The sequence below is a fragment of the Halyomorpha halys genome, unplaced genomic scaffold (assembly GCF_000696795.3).
Source record: "Halyomorpha halys isolate HHAL.00 unplaced genomic scaffold, Hhal_1.1 Scaffold798.1, whole genome shotgun sequence".
NCBI lineage: Eukaryota > Metazoa > Arthropoda > Insecta > Hemiptera > Pentatomidae > Halyomorpha > Halyomorpha halys.
In genome coordinates, this window is record NW_027107612.1 from 102,086 (window position 1) to 118,862 (window position 16,777).

The 16,777-nt window shown below is 32.8% G+C and overlaps 3 protein-coding genes across 3 annotated transcripts; 2 read left to right on the plus strand and 1 right to left on the minus strand.

The window, feature by feature from the left end:
* Window positions 1–2,094: 2,094 nt before the first annotated feature.
* LOC106686213 (loricrin-like) lies at window positions 2,095–2,628 on the minus strand. Its single transcript, XM_014429391.1, has one exon. The coding sequence runs from the start codon at window positions 2,626–2,628 to the stop codon at window positions 2,095–2,097; it is 534 nt and encodes a 177-aa protein (XP_014284877.1).
* A 2,043-nt stretch (window positions 2,629–4,671) lies between these two features.
* Window positions 4,672–5,253, plus strand: LOC106686214 (acanthoscurrin-2-like). Its single transcript, XM_014429392.1, has one exon. The coding sequence runs from the start codon at window positions 4,672–4,674 to the stop codon at window positions 5,251–5,253; it is 582 nt and encodes a 193-aa protein (XP_014284878.1).
* Window positions 5,254–13,916: 8,663 nt separating this feature from the next.
* Window positions 13,917–15,429, plus strand: LOC106686215 (uncharacterized). The gene is made up of 2 exons (XM_014429393.2): window positions 13,917–13,967; window positions 14,694–15,429. The coding sequence occupies exons 1-2, from the start codon at window positions 13,953–13,955 to the stop codon at window positions 15,069–15,071; spliced, it is 393 nt and encodes a 130-aa protein (XP_014284879.1). The 5' UTR covers window positions 13,917–13,952; the 3' UTR covers window positions 15,072–15,429.
* Window positions 15,430–16,777: the final 1,348 nt, after the last annotated feature.

Sequence of the window (16,777 nt, forward strand, 5' to 3'; positions counted from 1 at the left end):
AATCGCAGTTGATGCTCCTTGGTTCATAAGAAATAGCCAATTACAGATGGACTCAATAGAGGACTACATAAAAAAACGGCTCATAAAGTTCCATTCCCAGTTGCCGACAGTTAAAGGAGCAGTGACCTACAACCTGGGAAACCCAAACTCAACTCGAAGACTGAAGCCCAGACTGCTGCAGGACATTCTGTTATAAATTTTAATAAATATATATTATTTTTTTCTCCTTTCTTCTCTCGTCCCTTTTTCAAATTGAATTGTTTCTTTTTACTATTAGAGGGTAAATGTTTGTTTTATTTAAGTGTACCAATATCATTATTTCTTCTTATTAATTTTACTTTCCTCTTTTATTAAGTCCACAAAATGATAACATTGACCCCCAATTATTGTGAAAATAATGGGAATACAAATAAATGAATTTATAACTGGCTGTATGGAAAATTCCAATGCCATTAATATAAATAACATTTTGTTTTGTTGTAGTGGAAGCAGTAAAACCAATTAGACCAAACTTTCTTCAAAAATAAATAGAATATTCTCTTCTAAAACTATGCGAAGGGTCTTTGAAGTGAACAATCTTTTGTTACACATTCATTAAATATTCTATTTTACATAATTTTATAAATTAAAAGTATATTTAAGCATTCTAATTACTTTTGTGGGTCAAACTGGTTTTTCAAAGATACAGAAATTCACATTACATAACTGTATTAAAAGCGAATCTCAGCCTATTCAGTAAAACATCTCAAATAAATAAGCATTCAACTAGAAGATATTAAGCTCAGAAGCACTTCCTAAGCCTGGGATCATTTATTCCAATAGTAGGTTGATGAACTAATTATGTATAATTTATTATTTTCCAAAAAAATGATATCACATTTCTCAATAAATGTACAATATAAAGAAATAGCAATCCTGTTCCAATCCTAAAATCTAAAGCCCCTAACCTAAAACTTAGTCTATAACAGCCTTCATCACCATAACCTTCGATATTCGTGTCATAATTCGAACAACTTTTTTTATTTTACTAGCATTTAAAGTTTTCATACAGCCCGGTAAAAATTCATCTATTAATAACATGGTTGGGGGTCGAAGTTTTTTTAATTTGTGCTACCGGCACTTTATGAAAAAAGACAACGCTCAAGGCCGGATTCGAACCGGCACTGCCACCTGATAGCAGAATGGTAAGACTGTGCCCAACTAATAAACAGATTGACAAAGTCTGTTTAAATAAAGTTGATCATATTTACGGAGTAGTTTGTATTACAAATATTTAAAATTACATCATATTAATCTTTTAAAAGTAGTCTATAAGTGCCACTTTATAAATTATCATATTAAGATCTGTAGTACAGAACCTGTATTTGTGAAAATCTCCTGCTTCGATACATTTACTTTCATGGATTTCTTCCCAGCGAGTTCATTAGCTGATCGTCTTTTGAGGGAGAGGACCAAGATCCCCTCAGAAATACTGTAAGTGGTAATTCACAAAACAAAACAGTGATTTTTAATATTGCTACCTTTAAATTTACTACTTTTTCCACCCATTACTTTTCCTCCTCTCACCTTGCATCCTCCCATAATGCTTCCTCCTCCTCCCATTATTTATGATTGGAGCTTATTGACAAAGTCAATTGTTAAGTTCTAGTTTAATGTATGCATTCCTCCTCCACCCATTTTGCCTCTGCACATCATACATCCTCCTCCTCCCATTATTTATGATTCAGTAGTAACTGATAAGCTTATTGACAAAGTCTATTGTTAAGTTCTGGTTTAATGTACCTTAATCTTCAATTTAATTTTATTCACTGAATATTTTATATTTCAAATATTTATAATTACATCATATAAATCTTTTAAAAGTAGTCTATAGCTTCACTTTATAAATTATCATATTAAAGAAACTAGTTCAAGAATGGAAAATGAATTTATGGTTAGTTGGGAAATAAATAACACAGAGTTGTTTAGTTTAAAATTTATTTCATTATATTAATTAAAAACTAAATCTTCTTATAGCACATTCAATAAATACAGTAAGCTTTAATTTACAAAATTTAGTTATGACTTCTAAAATTGCTTACTTTAATCACTTTTTCAACCCATCATCTTTCCTCCACCCATCTTGCCGCCTTGCATCATTCCTCCTCCTCCCATCTTACCTCCTTGCATGATTCCACCTCCGCCCATCTTGCCTCCTCCTCCCATCATTCCTCCTTGCCTCATGCCTCCACCGCTCATCTTACCTCCTCCCATCTTGCCTCTTCCTCCTCCCATCATACCACCTCCAGCCATCATACCTCTTCCTCCTCCCATCATTCCTCCACCTCCTCCCATCATGCCACCTCCGCCCATCTTGCCTCCTCCTCCTCCCATCATGCCACCTCCGCCCATCTTGCTTCCTCCTCCCATCATGCCACCTCCGCCCATCTTGCCTCCTCCACCTCCCATCATGCCACCTCCGCCCATTTTCCCTCCTCCGCCTCCTCTCATCATGCCACCTCCTCCTCCTCCCATCATTCCACCTCCGCCCATTTTTCCTCCTCCCATCATACCACCTCCACCCATCTTGCCTCCTCCTCCTCCTCCCCCCATCATGCCCCCTCCAGGGAATGCCAAGACTATGGCCATTATGTAAGTTCCAATCAGAAAGGCAACCTGAAATCCGAAATAAGTAATTAGGGTTTTTAATAAGAGAGAATACAATTTATACAGAGAATACAGATATTAGTCGCAAACTATTTAGTATAAACTAATATTTGAAAATTTTAATCGCGTTTCCCACTACTGAAATATAAAATAGTCGATCTTTAATGAAATAAGGAAGGATGTTGATTCTATATTCCAACATTTCTTTTTACAAAAAGTTATTTATATGTAATTACTAGTAGAGCTTTAGGATTTTAAACTAACCACTTGTAGATTGTTACAAAAAAGTATTATTGTGCTCCTCATAGATGAGTGTTCTTTAGACATAACAAACTAGTATTACGAATATAATAAAAATTCAATCGGTTAAAAAAAACAACCTTTTTTTGCGATTAAACATTGGCTTCACTGGTCTGAAATCTCTCTCTTGTTTATATTTATTTCTATATAATGTATGATCATTGCATGGGGATATTAAAATGTTATACTATTGTATATTATAATAAGAATTTTAATGTTTTTTAAATTAAAAGTTGGACATAATACTTCTAAATAATTCAAGAGCGTATATCAATCAGTAATTTGATTTATTAGAAGACATTCTTACTATGAATATTTGAAAATTATACGAAAATATACTCACTGCGTAAAGCTTCATGTTTCTAGTGTTACTGATAGATGTATCATACAATTGGTAAAAAATCATCCAGTATTTATATTTGGTAAAGCTGTGACGACATAGCAATTGCATCTATAGGAGGGGGAATTACTTTAATTAAGACCAAGGATTGTTCCACTATATCTTATATCAAGCACTTAATCAAATGACTTTTTACTATTATACTGAATACATATAAATTGAATATATATTAAAGAAGTAATTTATTTAAGTGCTTGATAGAAGATATAAGTGATCAATGCTTGGTCTTAATTACAATAACTCCCCCTCCGATGGAAGTGATTGCAATGACGTCAGAGCTTTACCAAATATAAATACTGGATGATTTTTTCATAATGGCATAATACATCTATCAGCAACACTAGAAACATGAAGTTTTATGTAGTGAGTATATTTTCTTATAATTTTCAAATATTCTTGCTAAAAATGTCTTTTAATAAATAAAATTAATGATTGCATATAAGATCTTGAATTACAAAATTTAGAAGTATAATCAATGTCAAACTTTTAATTAAAAAAAAAAATCAAAATTTTTAAGTTCAACCCATGTTCTCTATGATTAACATTTTTCCAACACAGGAATCATTTTATTTTCATAAATATTTTTCTTTTATCATTAAGTTGTTTTATCTTCCAATAAAATAGGATTGAAGATTTCATTGATTGAGATTTTATAACAATTTATTTTTTTTCTCACCTTCTTTATTGTAAATATATATATAACGTTTGCCATTAAAATATACCTGAGTATATAAACATGTAATTGGTACCCTTTCTATGCCATATGGCTTTATAAGGAGTTGGGCTGGGTTGACAGATGGTGAGGGATTGGCCCAGGAGCCGCTGCCCGTAAATAAAAAAATAACATTCTAATGTCATCATGTAACGATTATACAGTATATAGAAATAAATATAAGCAAGAGAGAGAGAGAGAGATTTCAAGCTAGTGAAGCCAATGTTAAATCGTAAAACAAGAAATAACTTTTTTAACAGATTGTATTCTTTTAATATTCGTAATATTTGTTTGTAATATCTAAACAAAATACAACTACGGGTAGAACAATAATACTGGCTTGTAACAATATACAAGTAGTTAGTTTAAAATTATACAGATCTACTCTTAATTACATATAAATAATTCTTTGTAGAAAGAAATGTTAGTATCTAGCATAAACATCCTTCTTATTTAATTATAGATCAATTATTTTATATTTCAGAAGTGGGAAACCCGATTAAAATTTTTAAATATTAGATTATATTAAATTATTTGCGACTTATTCTTCCTAATTAAAACCCTAACAACTTATTTCGAATTTCAGGTTGCCTTTCTGATTGGAACTTGCATAATGGCCATAGTCTTGGCATTCCCTGGTGGGGGCATGATGGGAGGAGGAGGAGGAGGAGGAAGCAAGATGGGTGGAGGTGGCATGATGGGAGGAAGAAAAATGGGCGGAGGTGGAATGATGGGAGGAGGAGGCAAGATGGGCGGAGGTGGCATGATGGGAGGAGGAGGAGGAGGCAAGATGAGCGGAGGTGGCATGATGGGAGGAGGAGGCAAGATGAGCGGAGGTGGCATGATGGGAGGAGGAAGAGGAGGCAAGATGAGCGGAGGTGGCATGATGGGAGGAGGAAGAGGAGGCAAGATGGGAGGAGGTGGCATGATGGGAGGAGGCAAGATGGGAGGAGGTAGCATGATGGTAGGAGGAGGAGGAGGCAAGATGGGGGGAGGTGGCATGATGGGAGGAGGTGGAGGAATGATGGGAGGAGGAAGAGGCAAGATGGGAGGAGGCAAGATGGGCGGAGGTGGCATGATGGGAGGAGGAAGAGGTAAGATGGGAGGGGGAGGCAAGATGGGAGGGGGAGGCAAGATGGGAGGAGGAGGAATGATGCAAGGGGGCAAGATGGGTGGAGGAAAGATGATGGGTTGAAAAAGTGGAACTAAACAACTCTGAAACTAAACAACTCTGTGTTATTTATTTCCCCACTAACCATAAATTCATTTTCCATTCATATTTCTTTAATATGATAATTTATAAAGTGGCAGCTATAAACTATTTTTAAAAGATTTATAAATATTTGAAATATAAAATATTCCGTGAATAAAATTAAATTGAAGATTAAGGTACATTAAACCAGAACTTAACAATTGACTTTGTCAATAAGCTTATCAGTTACTACTGAATCATAAATAATGGGAGGAGGAGAAAGCATAATGGGAGGATGCAAGGTGAGAGGAGGTAAAGTAATAGTTGGAAAAAGTAGTAAATTTCAAGGTAGCAATATTAAAAATCACCGTTTTGTTTTGTGAGTTAACACTTACTGTATTTCTGAGGGGATCTTGGTCCTCTCCCTCAAAAGACGATCAGCTTATGAAATCGCTGGGAAGAAATCCATGAAAGTAAATGGATCTATGAATGGAGATTTTCACAAATATAGGTTCTGTACTACAGATCTTAAAGAAGATTCAGAGCACTGGACCAGCATGTCCAATCAATGAGGGGGAATTAAGCTGAGAGGATAGCAGATATTGGAACTGAGGAGCAGAAACACTGGCTAAGCAGCAGCCCCTCTGCAATACATCCAAGGTAATACAATCCTGCAATTTTGAGTGACAAACAAATTAAAAAAAAGAGTCAGTAGAATAGAATAGAATAGTAGTCCCATTATACTCAATTTTATACGAGTATATCCAACTTGTTTTTGTCCATTAGCTCTCATATATATTAAACTATATATACTTCATTGGTAAAATATTCGAAATAAACTTAGTTATTTTGTGCTAAAACTTAAATATTATTTATCAAATATTAATTAATGCCTTACAAGCCACCTGATTACAATATCTAAGTGAGTTGGTGTACTTGATGTCATTAGAAAAGGTATCCAATATTTGTGTATATCAAATAAAATCTAGCACTCCGTAGGAGGGAGATGTGTGGTATCTGGCCATTGATTTGGATAAATAGATTTCTAAGAACAGTGGGTCGAAGGAACCATAAGTTGCATATCGAACCTATAGAAATATATAGTTTAATACAATATCTAATATAAATACACACATATATAACAAATTTTGGAAACCCACCCACCTTACAAAAGCGGAGAGGGGAAAGGGGGTTACTTTATCCTGTATACTAGATGTGTTTGGGAGAACCTCTCATGTACTGTAAATAGATCTGAACACTCAATTTCATACGACTTTTTGAATGATTTTTACAAGATGGATTTGATAAATTTTAAATATTTCATTTATATTTGGCAATTTAAATCTGGAGATTCCTATGTATGAGATTATTGGATGTATACCACATATACTCACTGAATGCAGCTTTATGTTTTTTTGTTGCAAATGAAAGTATCAAACCAATGTTTAAAGTCCATCCAGTATTTACATTCTGAAAAGCTCTGACGTCACTCCAATTACTTCAACCCCGGAGGGGAAGTAAGCTCTATCAACACAAAGGATTATAATATTGTATCAAATATAAATCTTTCTTCAATTACATACATTTTTTTAATGTAATAATGCATAAAGTTTAGTATTATTCAATAAATTACTATGCTGATTATAATTTACATGCATAACAAAGGTCTTAAAAAGGGTTTATTTAACTATACTAAGTACTATAACCATACCATTTTTCGTAATCTTATTGTTTAGAATTGCATAGTACCATAAAAGTAAGCAATATGTTCCATATTAAAAATAATATAACACAAAGTTTTTTCGTTTTTTTTTGTAAATGTCCTCAATAACTATTCTCAATCAAAATAAAATAAAATGATACATTTATGTAATGAATACTATATATATATATATTTTATATTGAATATGTATATGTATATATTGAATATATATATTTGGTAATATTCCACATTATTATATATAGTTCTAGTCTGAACGACAAGAATGAAGTGAGGCGTTAACAAACAGTTTTTACTGCTATTTTGTGTACTACTTTTTTTTACCGCCACACAGACCATCATCCTGTAATTGAATGCATATAGCAAACTGATAGTCGTAGAATAATTATCTTACACTATGCATAGAAAAACATTTAATTGAGCCTCCGAATTAAATATCTCCAAAAGCAAGTAAAAAATTAAAAAAAATTAGGAAAAGTGATTCATGCGACTGAAAAAAATATAATGTAAATGACAAATCCTATCCAAAAAAAATACAATGTGCCTCTTATTTTATAAAAACATTTATTTGTATGCAATTTTTTTAAGAAATGTTTTCGAAAACTCACTAAATCAGTCACAGAAACCACTTATGTAGACTATAAAAACACGCAGATCCATTTAGATATATTATTGCTATCTCTAAACTATCTGAACCATTGTCTAAAACTATTTTTTATAAAATGAATATGGTCCAGGTGCGGTCAAAATAACAAAAATAGTAATAAAACTATTTATAATGAGCCAGTGTTTCTCCCTACTATACAAAATAATTGTATGAAGTATGCCTTCAAACTAGAGATGCGACATCGATAAAAAAAACATCGATGTTCAATACTAAAACATCGATTTGAGTTGAAGAACATCGATGTTTTTTTAACCATTTCAGTAACATACGCATGCTCCGGCCAGTCAGAAGATGTTTTTGAACATCCATTTGAGTAACATAAGGTCTGCTCCAACGATCACGCATTCTACGGCCTGTCAAAAGTGGTTTTTGAAACTTATAATCCGTCATCAACTACAAAAAACATCGATGTTTTAAAATATCGTTGGTTATATACATTACCTAAAAAACATCGATGGTTTTTTGGTAATGTATTGTAATCAAAGATATTTTAAAACATCGATGTTTTTTTGTAGTCGATGTCTTATTCTTTGATACAAAAAGCACTTCTGACTGGCCTGAGCAAGGTAGTCGTTGGAACAGACCTTATGTTCCTTCAATAGGTGTTCAAAAACATCGATGTTTTTCCGGCAATGTATTGTAAGCAAAGATATTTTAAAACATCGATGTTTTTAGTAGTCCATGTCCTATTCATTGATACAAAAAGCACTTCTGACTGGCCTGAGCATGGTGATCGTAAGAACAGACCTTATGTTTCTGAAATTGTTGTTCAAAAACATCAATGTATTTTTGGAAATGATTTATATGCAATGATATTTTAATATTGAGCTTAGATATTTTAAAACATGGATGTTTTTCTAGATGTAATTTATCTTTATTATGTCTTTAGCGTGATGGTTGGAGGTCCTTTTTTATCCCACCACATTGTTGATAAGAAATTGTTTATACAGTAAATTTTTTGTTTTCATTTAGTTACTTTTGGAAAAAAAAAAAAAAATGAAAAATTGGGACAAACGTAAAACATCGAACGTAAAACATCGATGTTAAAAAAACATCGGCTTAAAAACATCGAAGTTTTGGGTAAAACATCGATGTTTCAAAACATCGACATCGATGTCGCATCCCTACTTCAAACTACTGCCAGGATTTATTCCAGTTTTGAATCGCTGGTTTGATAGTAGTGGACTGTATAAAATAGTGATAAATAAAACATAACTAACTTCAACGAAAAATCTATTCCATAAATTACAGTTGAAGCCGAGGGGGTGGCCGAGACAACATTTATGATTAGTTAATTTTGAAGATGGAGTCTATGGAGATTGATAGGTGTGGACATACTCCATGGCTCGGTTATCCTGTCTTTATTCCTAGATTTCCTCCTCTGTTCTGGGAGGCACTTCAAGGTGTCTCTACAAACTAATTTTTCTAGTAGAATATAGATGAAGAGAAATAAATGGCTGTCTTTGGCCAAAGCTTGCAAGCGAGTGTGTGTGCTTTTGTTTTATCGGTCACACGGGACGCTGGTGTTATAATTACCCTAAGATTGTGGTTGTTTCAAGACTTCCGTTTGAACAGAAAAATAATTTAAGAGTAATATATAAGTAAAATCAGATAAAAGTAAAATAAGGGATGACTAAATATAATTGTGTGAACATTTATATAAAAATAAACGTAGTAGAAAGTGGGACGAAAGGTTGGTTCATAATGGATAGTTTTATTACTATTTGAGCTCTTTTGAAGTCACCCTTCCGGTCTATATATCTTTCTTTTATGTAATTTACACACGGTCAATAAAGGATCCTCCAAGAAAATATTTTTGTTTTGACAAATAGCAACATGAAGAGTTAAATCACAAAATATTCATTCCGGATTAGATCAAACTTATTATTTGTGCAGTACTTTTAATGGCATCTTAGGCAAGATAGAGTTAAGAAATAATTCAATACTCAATTCAACAAGGCAAATAATTTATTCATGTAGATTTTTAGTTTTCCTTTGGTAAGATATTTAGTCACTATTTTTATCGGACAAACTGTATTTTTATAAAAGGTAGGTAGGTACAATGAATTAAACGTAACTTTTTAGAGCTCGTGGAATAGAAAATTATATGACCACATTCGTTGACTAATCATATAAACAATCTAGTTCAATTTGCGCTTATAGTTCAATTACCACCCTGCGTTGAGCTGATATGCATCCTTAGAATAAAGGAAATATTTAAATTTCACGAAGTGCATTTCAATACAAAGGTCAAATGAAAATAAATAATTAACTTCTTAATTATTAGGACTTCATTAGAGCCGCATACCAGTTTAAATATGTATTTTCAGTTGTGTACAAATTTTCGTTTTTGAGCTAGGCTGCTCGCATAAACACTGAGATTTGCGTTGCTTGTTAATTTGGGCTCAGGCAAGCATAAAAATAGTACTTCTCCTCACTAGATTAGATTTGGTTTTATATGTTAAAGATAAAATCTTGTACAAATTCATAACACAATATACAATTATAAAACAAAATCTGAGTCTAGTCCACATTACAAAAACAATAAACAAAAGACAAAAAAAGTTCTCTACGACAAAACAATAAACAAAAAATAAAACAGACTGATTAATACACAACTATTAACATAATATCCATCACTCCATTATATTTAACTTAAAATAATGAGCATTCTTAATATAAGAATTAATAAACAAATGCGTAATATAAGTAATGATATTAACTGGGTTCGAAAACTATTTACATAATAGAATTTATACGCCACTTACGAAATTCAACTTACTGCATATTGTTACAATGTAAATATATAGTCTGTTCAATTTGGCTTCACTACCAATGTTCAATACATTGATATTTTGTAGGTTGCAAGATTCGGATATGGGTGACTTTAAGATATATTGTCTATTTTCTTTAAATGTGGAACATTGTAGGATGTGGTAAAAACTATTGTTGAAGTAACTTTTGCAGAATGGACAGAGTTAGTTTGCCTTGAAATTGATGGTTTTGCTTCCGTGGTGTAGTTTGAAATGCTCCGGGTTTCCTACTCTTAGTTGGCTGATGCAACTTTTTTTTTTTTTTTTTAATTTAACCTATATGTTAAATATGCTTCAGGTTTGAGTAGGTTAAAACTGCAGAGTGATAGGTATATTAGGTTCATATTTGAGATCAATGCTCTGTCAGTTGAGAAGTTGTGGTCCAAGATCTTTTCAAGAACATAGCCTTAATGTCTCAATATTCCGTATTCATATGAACTATTCAACTAATTTCTACATCCATATTGGTGGGCTATTATATTAACTTATAAGACCCAGTTGTATTCTAAGTCAGGGTTTTCTGCATCTAACATCCTTAGTCAGTTGAAACATAGTTTTGGGAGTCTCTTTTATGACATTAATGATATTTTAGACAAGTAGTTGATTATCTTTGTTATTACTTTTAAACTTAAAGGACTTCTACCTGTCTCGAGTCGAACTATATAGTTCGGGGTTACCTTGGGCCATCCTTATAGGTATTTAATAAATTTCATTTGAGAAATTTCGAAAGCATCCAGATATATAAGGCTTCAAACTTGGGATGCATATAGGAGAACAGAGGAGACCACTGAGTCATATAATGCCATTTTTGTTTTCCAAGAGTCACTCTTTCCTCTTCTCAGGGTTTCCAGAACTTTAGCGGTAGCAATGATTTCTGTACAAAATGTACAGAAGCCTTTTTTGATTTACCAATAGATGCAAAAGGTATTCCTAAATATGTATATTTATTTATATCTACTTATCCTCACTATGTATTCCGTATATAGGCAAGTGGAAAATAGAACATTAATAGATCTCCTTGGAGACCTAGACGTCTATCTTCCATTTTTTTGGAATAAAATATTTCTTTTAAATAGATTTTTTCCAGGGTAATTTTCATAATAATAGTTCCCAAATTTCATAATAATTGAATTGTTATCTAAATAACTCTTTCAATTAAACACCTTAATAATTAGAATGTAATATGAAGATTAAAATCTAAAAATAGTCCTTAGATTGATATGCATCAAGGAAATCCATTCCTGGCAATCTCCAGAGATGAAGATAGTTGCAACTAATAATGTAATTGTTATTGCTTTATTTTCTCATAGTTAATAGAAGTTTGAGGGACCAAATCCTTTCAATAAGATGTGCATGATGTAGCTGATTTCAATATTGTCTTAAAATTATTACAATTAATACAAGAGTCATGATGAGGGATAGTAACAGTAACAATAATGATAATATAATAGTAATAATTCAATGACAATAAATTATCATATCAAACATGATAATCTAACTTAGTACCACCAGGTTAATTAATAAGTTAATAAATAAATAATTAGATCTTGATCCTCGCAATCAATGAAAAACTATATATATTCCTTATTATTTCCTTATATTAATCTCTACACATATATTTTATGGTATACTTTCGATATAATAATAAAAATATTGAATTGTTCTAAATTAAGTTCTAAATAGGAGCAGAAGTACAGTTAAACTAAAGTAGTTTTCAGTTAATTGCGAATGATTATAACAAACACAAAATTAGTTTATTTAATATACCTGCCTACACCTTTAATTTGCTAATAATTGAACCACAGAAGATATTTTTGTTATAGAAGAATTTTATCATTTTCAATAAGTTAATCATATGAAATGAAAAGTGTCACCACGAGGCGTAACACTTTCAAGCCTTTCCTGAGTAAGCTTAACAAATCTGTAAATTTTAATATCGGCATTTAATGTAAATTAGATTAGTTCCACTTGAGTTCACTAGTTCATAAAGATGTACGATTAGATGCTTAAAAACACATGGAAATAAAATAAGAAAGTTTCACTGTACATAACAAGGACAACCTTACATATATTTTTTACGATGTATAAAACGAAATCGTGTTTACAAATACGATTTTGTTATAAGATAGGTATGCTTAATAAAATTAATATCAAAAATCTTTGCCGCAAAGATGGCCCACGAATTTTCGCCACAGTTTCCACATTTTTCAATTCTCTCCATTGGCATTGTCAGGCTTCTATAGGCAGTGACCAATCCACTTCTATTTCATTTTCTTGATCAATCCACCTATTGTCTTGAGGTTAGTTCATTCCAATACATTATTGGAAATAATTTTAGGTCAGGGATGGTAAGTATTGTTTTTAAGCATTTTTTTGTTAAGTTTTCTTAATTTTTTTTTTAGCAATAAAGTTTCAGATGCAGTACTGAGAGGATGTTTTTTTTATACAAATACCGTTTTTTTAAAAAAATATAATATGAGGCAATCCACAGCGAAAATAATGTTTACCTGTGCATCCAAACAGACCTCTCAGGAAACATTCTTCACATTACATCTATAATAGAATATATAAACTGATTTAATAGCAATAGTTGATATTGAGGAATATATATAAATAAATAAAATAAAATTTAGAGATAGAAGGAACAGAAAAAATATATATATTTTTATTCGATAACGGTAAGTGAAATTAATTTATGTAATAAAAATGTAAAAAAATAAATAAATTGTTTTATATGTATTCGTTCAAATTTGTTTTTTGAAGGTAAACAAATAATTCCGGTCTCTATCAAATGCCTACAGTTTGTCAGCATGTGTTTAATAAATAATTACCCTGTCTGCATGTTTGTCTAGATGTTCCTTTCAGTATTTGTGGGTTAGCCGAGTATGTCTAATTCGTAGTTGGGTAAGTTTTACTACGTATATAAATACAGTTTCGTATCTTGGAGAGACGCTCTTGTTCTTCCAAGCTTTGTGCAACTGGGTGAATACTCATTGGCTTTGCACATTTTACTAATAATCCTTTATCTTAAGTAATAATACAAGTAAATAAATCATAGTTAATACTTTCTTGTTTGATAGTGTATTTGTGTATAGAGTCATTTTGTTTAAATGCATTCAGTCATTTACAATGGGATATACTAATTTTATTTTTTTCAATACTTTTAAAAAACCCCATCAGGATTAGAAATTTACTTGATAAATAAATGGTATTAAGGCTATAATTGGAATATATATAAATATAGTTTTAAATTATATAGATTTAATATTATATTTAATAATTTTTTGTTTAATAGTTTTTAATTTAAATAATTATCAAACTATATCTGGTCCATTTCACGTGATAGACATTGATTACTGTGTAGTTAATAATGTTAAACAAAAAAACCTTGTTCTCAGACTAAATGATCCCCCACTACTACGGAAACAATTATTCCCGCTACATATATACTGAGTAGGCTTCTCCAGAAGGTATGTAATACTGATCAAAGCTTTCGAAAGACATGAAGTTCTTTGCAGTGAGTATAGTATTTTGATTTATTCAGAAAATTTTTTGGGGGAAATTTTTTTTTTATTCTATTATAACTAAATTTATTCTATTATACTAAAAAAAAAGAATCATTGGAAAATAGTATATCAGCAACTTAGTATAATAGTATATAGTGTTTCATGAAATGGGCTAAGTAAAGTAATTAATTGACATTTTTTACCAAAGCCCCCTTCCCATTCTGTTTTGTTTCTCATATGTATTTTAAATTAAATTTATCCTCACTTTTTATTTTTTATTATAATTCCAGAAACGTGTTTTTTAATAGTTATGCATGATTCATCAAGTGAAATATTTTATTTTAGGGTTCAATTTCATATTATGAGTGTTTATTATCCATTAAGACATAAATATATAAAACTTTATTATTATTAGATTACATTATTATTAGAATAACATTATTATTATTTGACATGATAATATCTATAAATGGAAATAGAAAAAAAATCATAAACAAGTAAATTTGTTCATTACAGTAAATGTTCTAAAGATGGTTTAAACAGCTACTGCCATTTTTTTTTTTTACTTTTTTAATTTTGATATTTATAAAATATTTCGATATTTGATGAATTATTTGATTGGTGACAAAAATGTATCTGATTATATTTAACATTAAAAGTTTAAAAATATAAATAAAATATTTGTGAAATATCTTGATATATCACTAAGCTGTCTGATATCAACTATCTTTCAACAGGTGTGCTTGATAGTGGCCACTCTGGTGGCAATAAGTGTGACATCACCTAATCCCGGAAGCTTTGGTGGAAGGGGATCTGGAGATGGCTATGGAGGTGGCCAAGGAGGTGGTAAGATGAGTGGAGGGGGAATGAGCAGTGGTCATGGAGGCGGTGGAATGGCGAGTGGCTATGGAGGAAGTGGCAAAATGGGCGGAGGTGGAGAGATGGGTGGCTATGGAGGAGGCCAAGGAGGTGGCAAAATGGGATCATACGGTGGTGTACGTAGCGGCATGATGGCTAGTCACGGAGGAGGCAGGATGGGTGGCGTCGGCATGGGAGGATATGGAGGAGGTGGCAAGATGGGAGGTGGAGGAGGTGGCTACGGGCACCATGGGTGAAGTGGAGACCATTGAATTGAAACAACTTAAATGAAATTTTCAAAGAAAACCAGTAAAATTCTTTTCTGTAAAACTCCTCTTAAAAATTTTTTTTCCCCTGATCAGTAAATTAGAAACCCGGAACTGCTGGACAACGCTAGCTTGGCCCATTGTACAGCAATGCACAAAAATAGTAAAATAGAGTTATACTGTTTTTCCCGTGACCCCTTCCTATGTTATACTATTTTGATATTGATTATGTATAAATTAAATAAATGTTCAAAAACTTTATTTTATCACAGTACCAGCATATATGATGTATCCTGTTCTATTATGTTATAATTAATGCTTTTCAATTTAAATATATATCTGTTGGTGTACTCTTATTTTTTTACTATTATACATTTAGGACAATGCGACTGTTTAGTTGATCCAATCCTAGTTACATTTTCTACAATGTTATCAATCAGAGCCTCTCCAGAACTCTGGAGAATCAACCCTGGAGAATCAAAAATGAATTTTAGGAAAATTAAAATATATAGGTATGTACATACTCACTAACACACGCACACATCTATCTTTTTAACTCTCAAGCCAAAAGGAATATACTTTTTAATTTTCATATCCACTATCGCAGCCCACCAGTCTTGACGTATATAGTAGTCCACTACGGAATGACGTATATAGTTAGTATTCCTCGATAGCATAGTTTGCTATCAATGACTTATAAGTCATAGACTTATAAGTCATTGATTCCCAAATGAAAAGAATTTTTAGATCGATATAAATCTGGTGAATCAGATATACGGTCAAAACAAAGACCTTCTTGTTCGTAAGGTCCTTCGTCAACATGAAGCGGAGTGTCCACCTCACGTCAGGCGACAGTCTCCTGACATCAGGAGAACAGGCTGAACTCTTGGCCACAAACAATCCAGCGAGGGATGCTAAACGGATGACCAGTGCATCTCATCCACAGCCTGGACCACCGAGGCACAACGAAAAGCCGCTATTCTCCTCCTTCAACCAACTAGAGTCTGTATTACGAAGCGTCAAAGGGAACAAGGCGTCAGGACTAGACGGAATCCCGTATGTACTCATAAAGATGCTTCCTAGGAAGGGTAAAGCCTTCCTACTCAACATCTTTAACTCGTGCATGCGGATTTCATACTTTCCCACCGCATGGAAACGAGCTATTGTAGTACCTCTACTCATACCGGGGAAGAAGGGAGACTCGACCGAGCACTATCGTCCGATCAGCCTCTTCTCGCATATGAGTAAGGTGTTTGAACGGCTCATCAAACTGATGGAACACTGCATAGAGGAAAATGTCATCCCACAACAGCAGACCGGATTCCAACGGGAAGTCACCTGTGAGCACCACCTGGCGAAGCTCCAAGCGCATACCACAGGGCAGATGAAGAAAAACTGTCCGACGGACTTCATCTCACTAGATTGCAGCCAGGCCTTCGAGACTGTTTCCCACCCGCTCCTACTCCGCCGACTGGAGGAATTCAAGTTTCCTGCCACCCTATGCCGCCTCTTGTCGTTTATTATGTCTTCCAGTTCCTCCATATCTGCTGGTCTTCCTTCATCCGAGCTCTCGTTAGACGAAGATTCCTCCCTATCCTCTTCCTCCGCCATATTCTGTTCTTCTTCCTCTCCCGATGCCCACTCCCGCAGGAATTGTCTAGACGGTTCTCCGGCCTCCTCTTCTACTGCATTTACAG

Bases quoted from the DNA above. Each gene is read 5' to 3' on its own strand.
- LOC106686214 (XM_014429392.1), top strand. From the start codon at position 4,672: ATGGCCATAGTCTTGGCATTCCCTGGTGGGGGCATGATGGGAGGAGGA.
- LOC106686213 (XM_014429391.1), bottom strand. From the start codon at position 2,628: ATGGCCATAGTCTTGGCATTCCCTGGAGGGGGCATGATGGGGGGAGGA.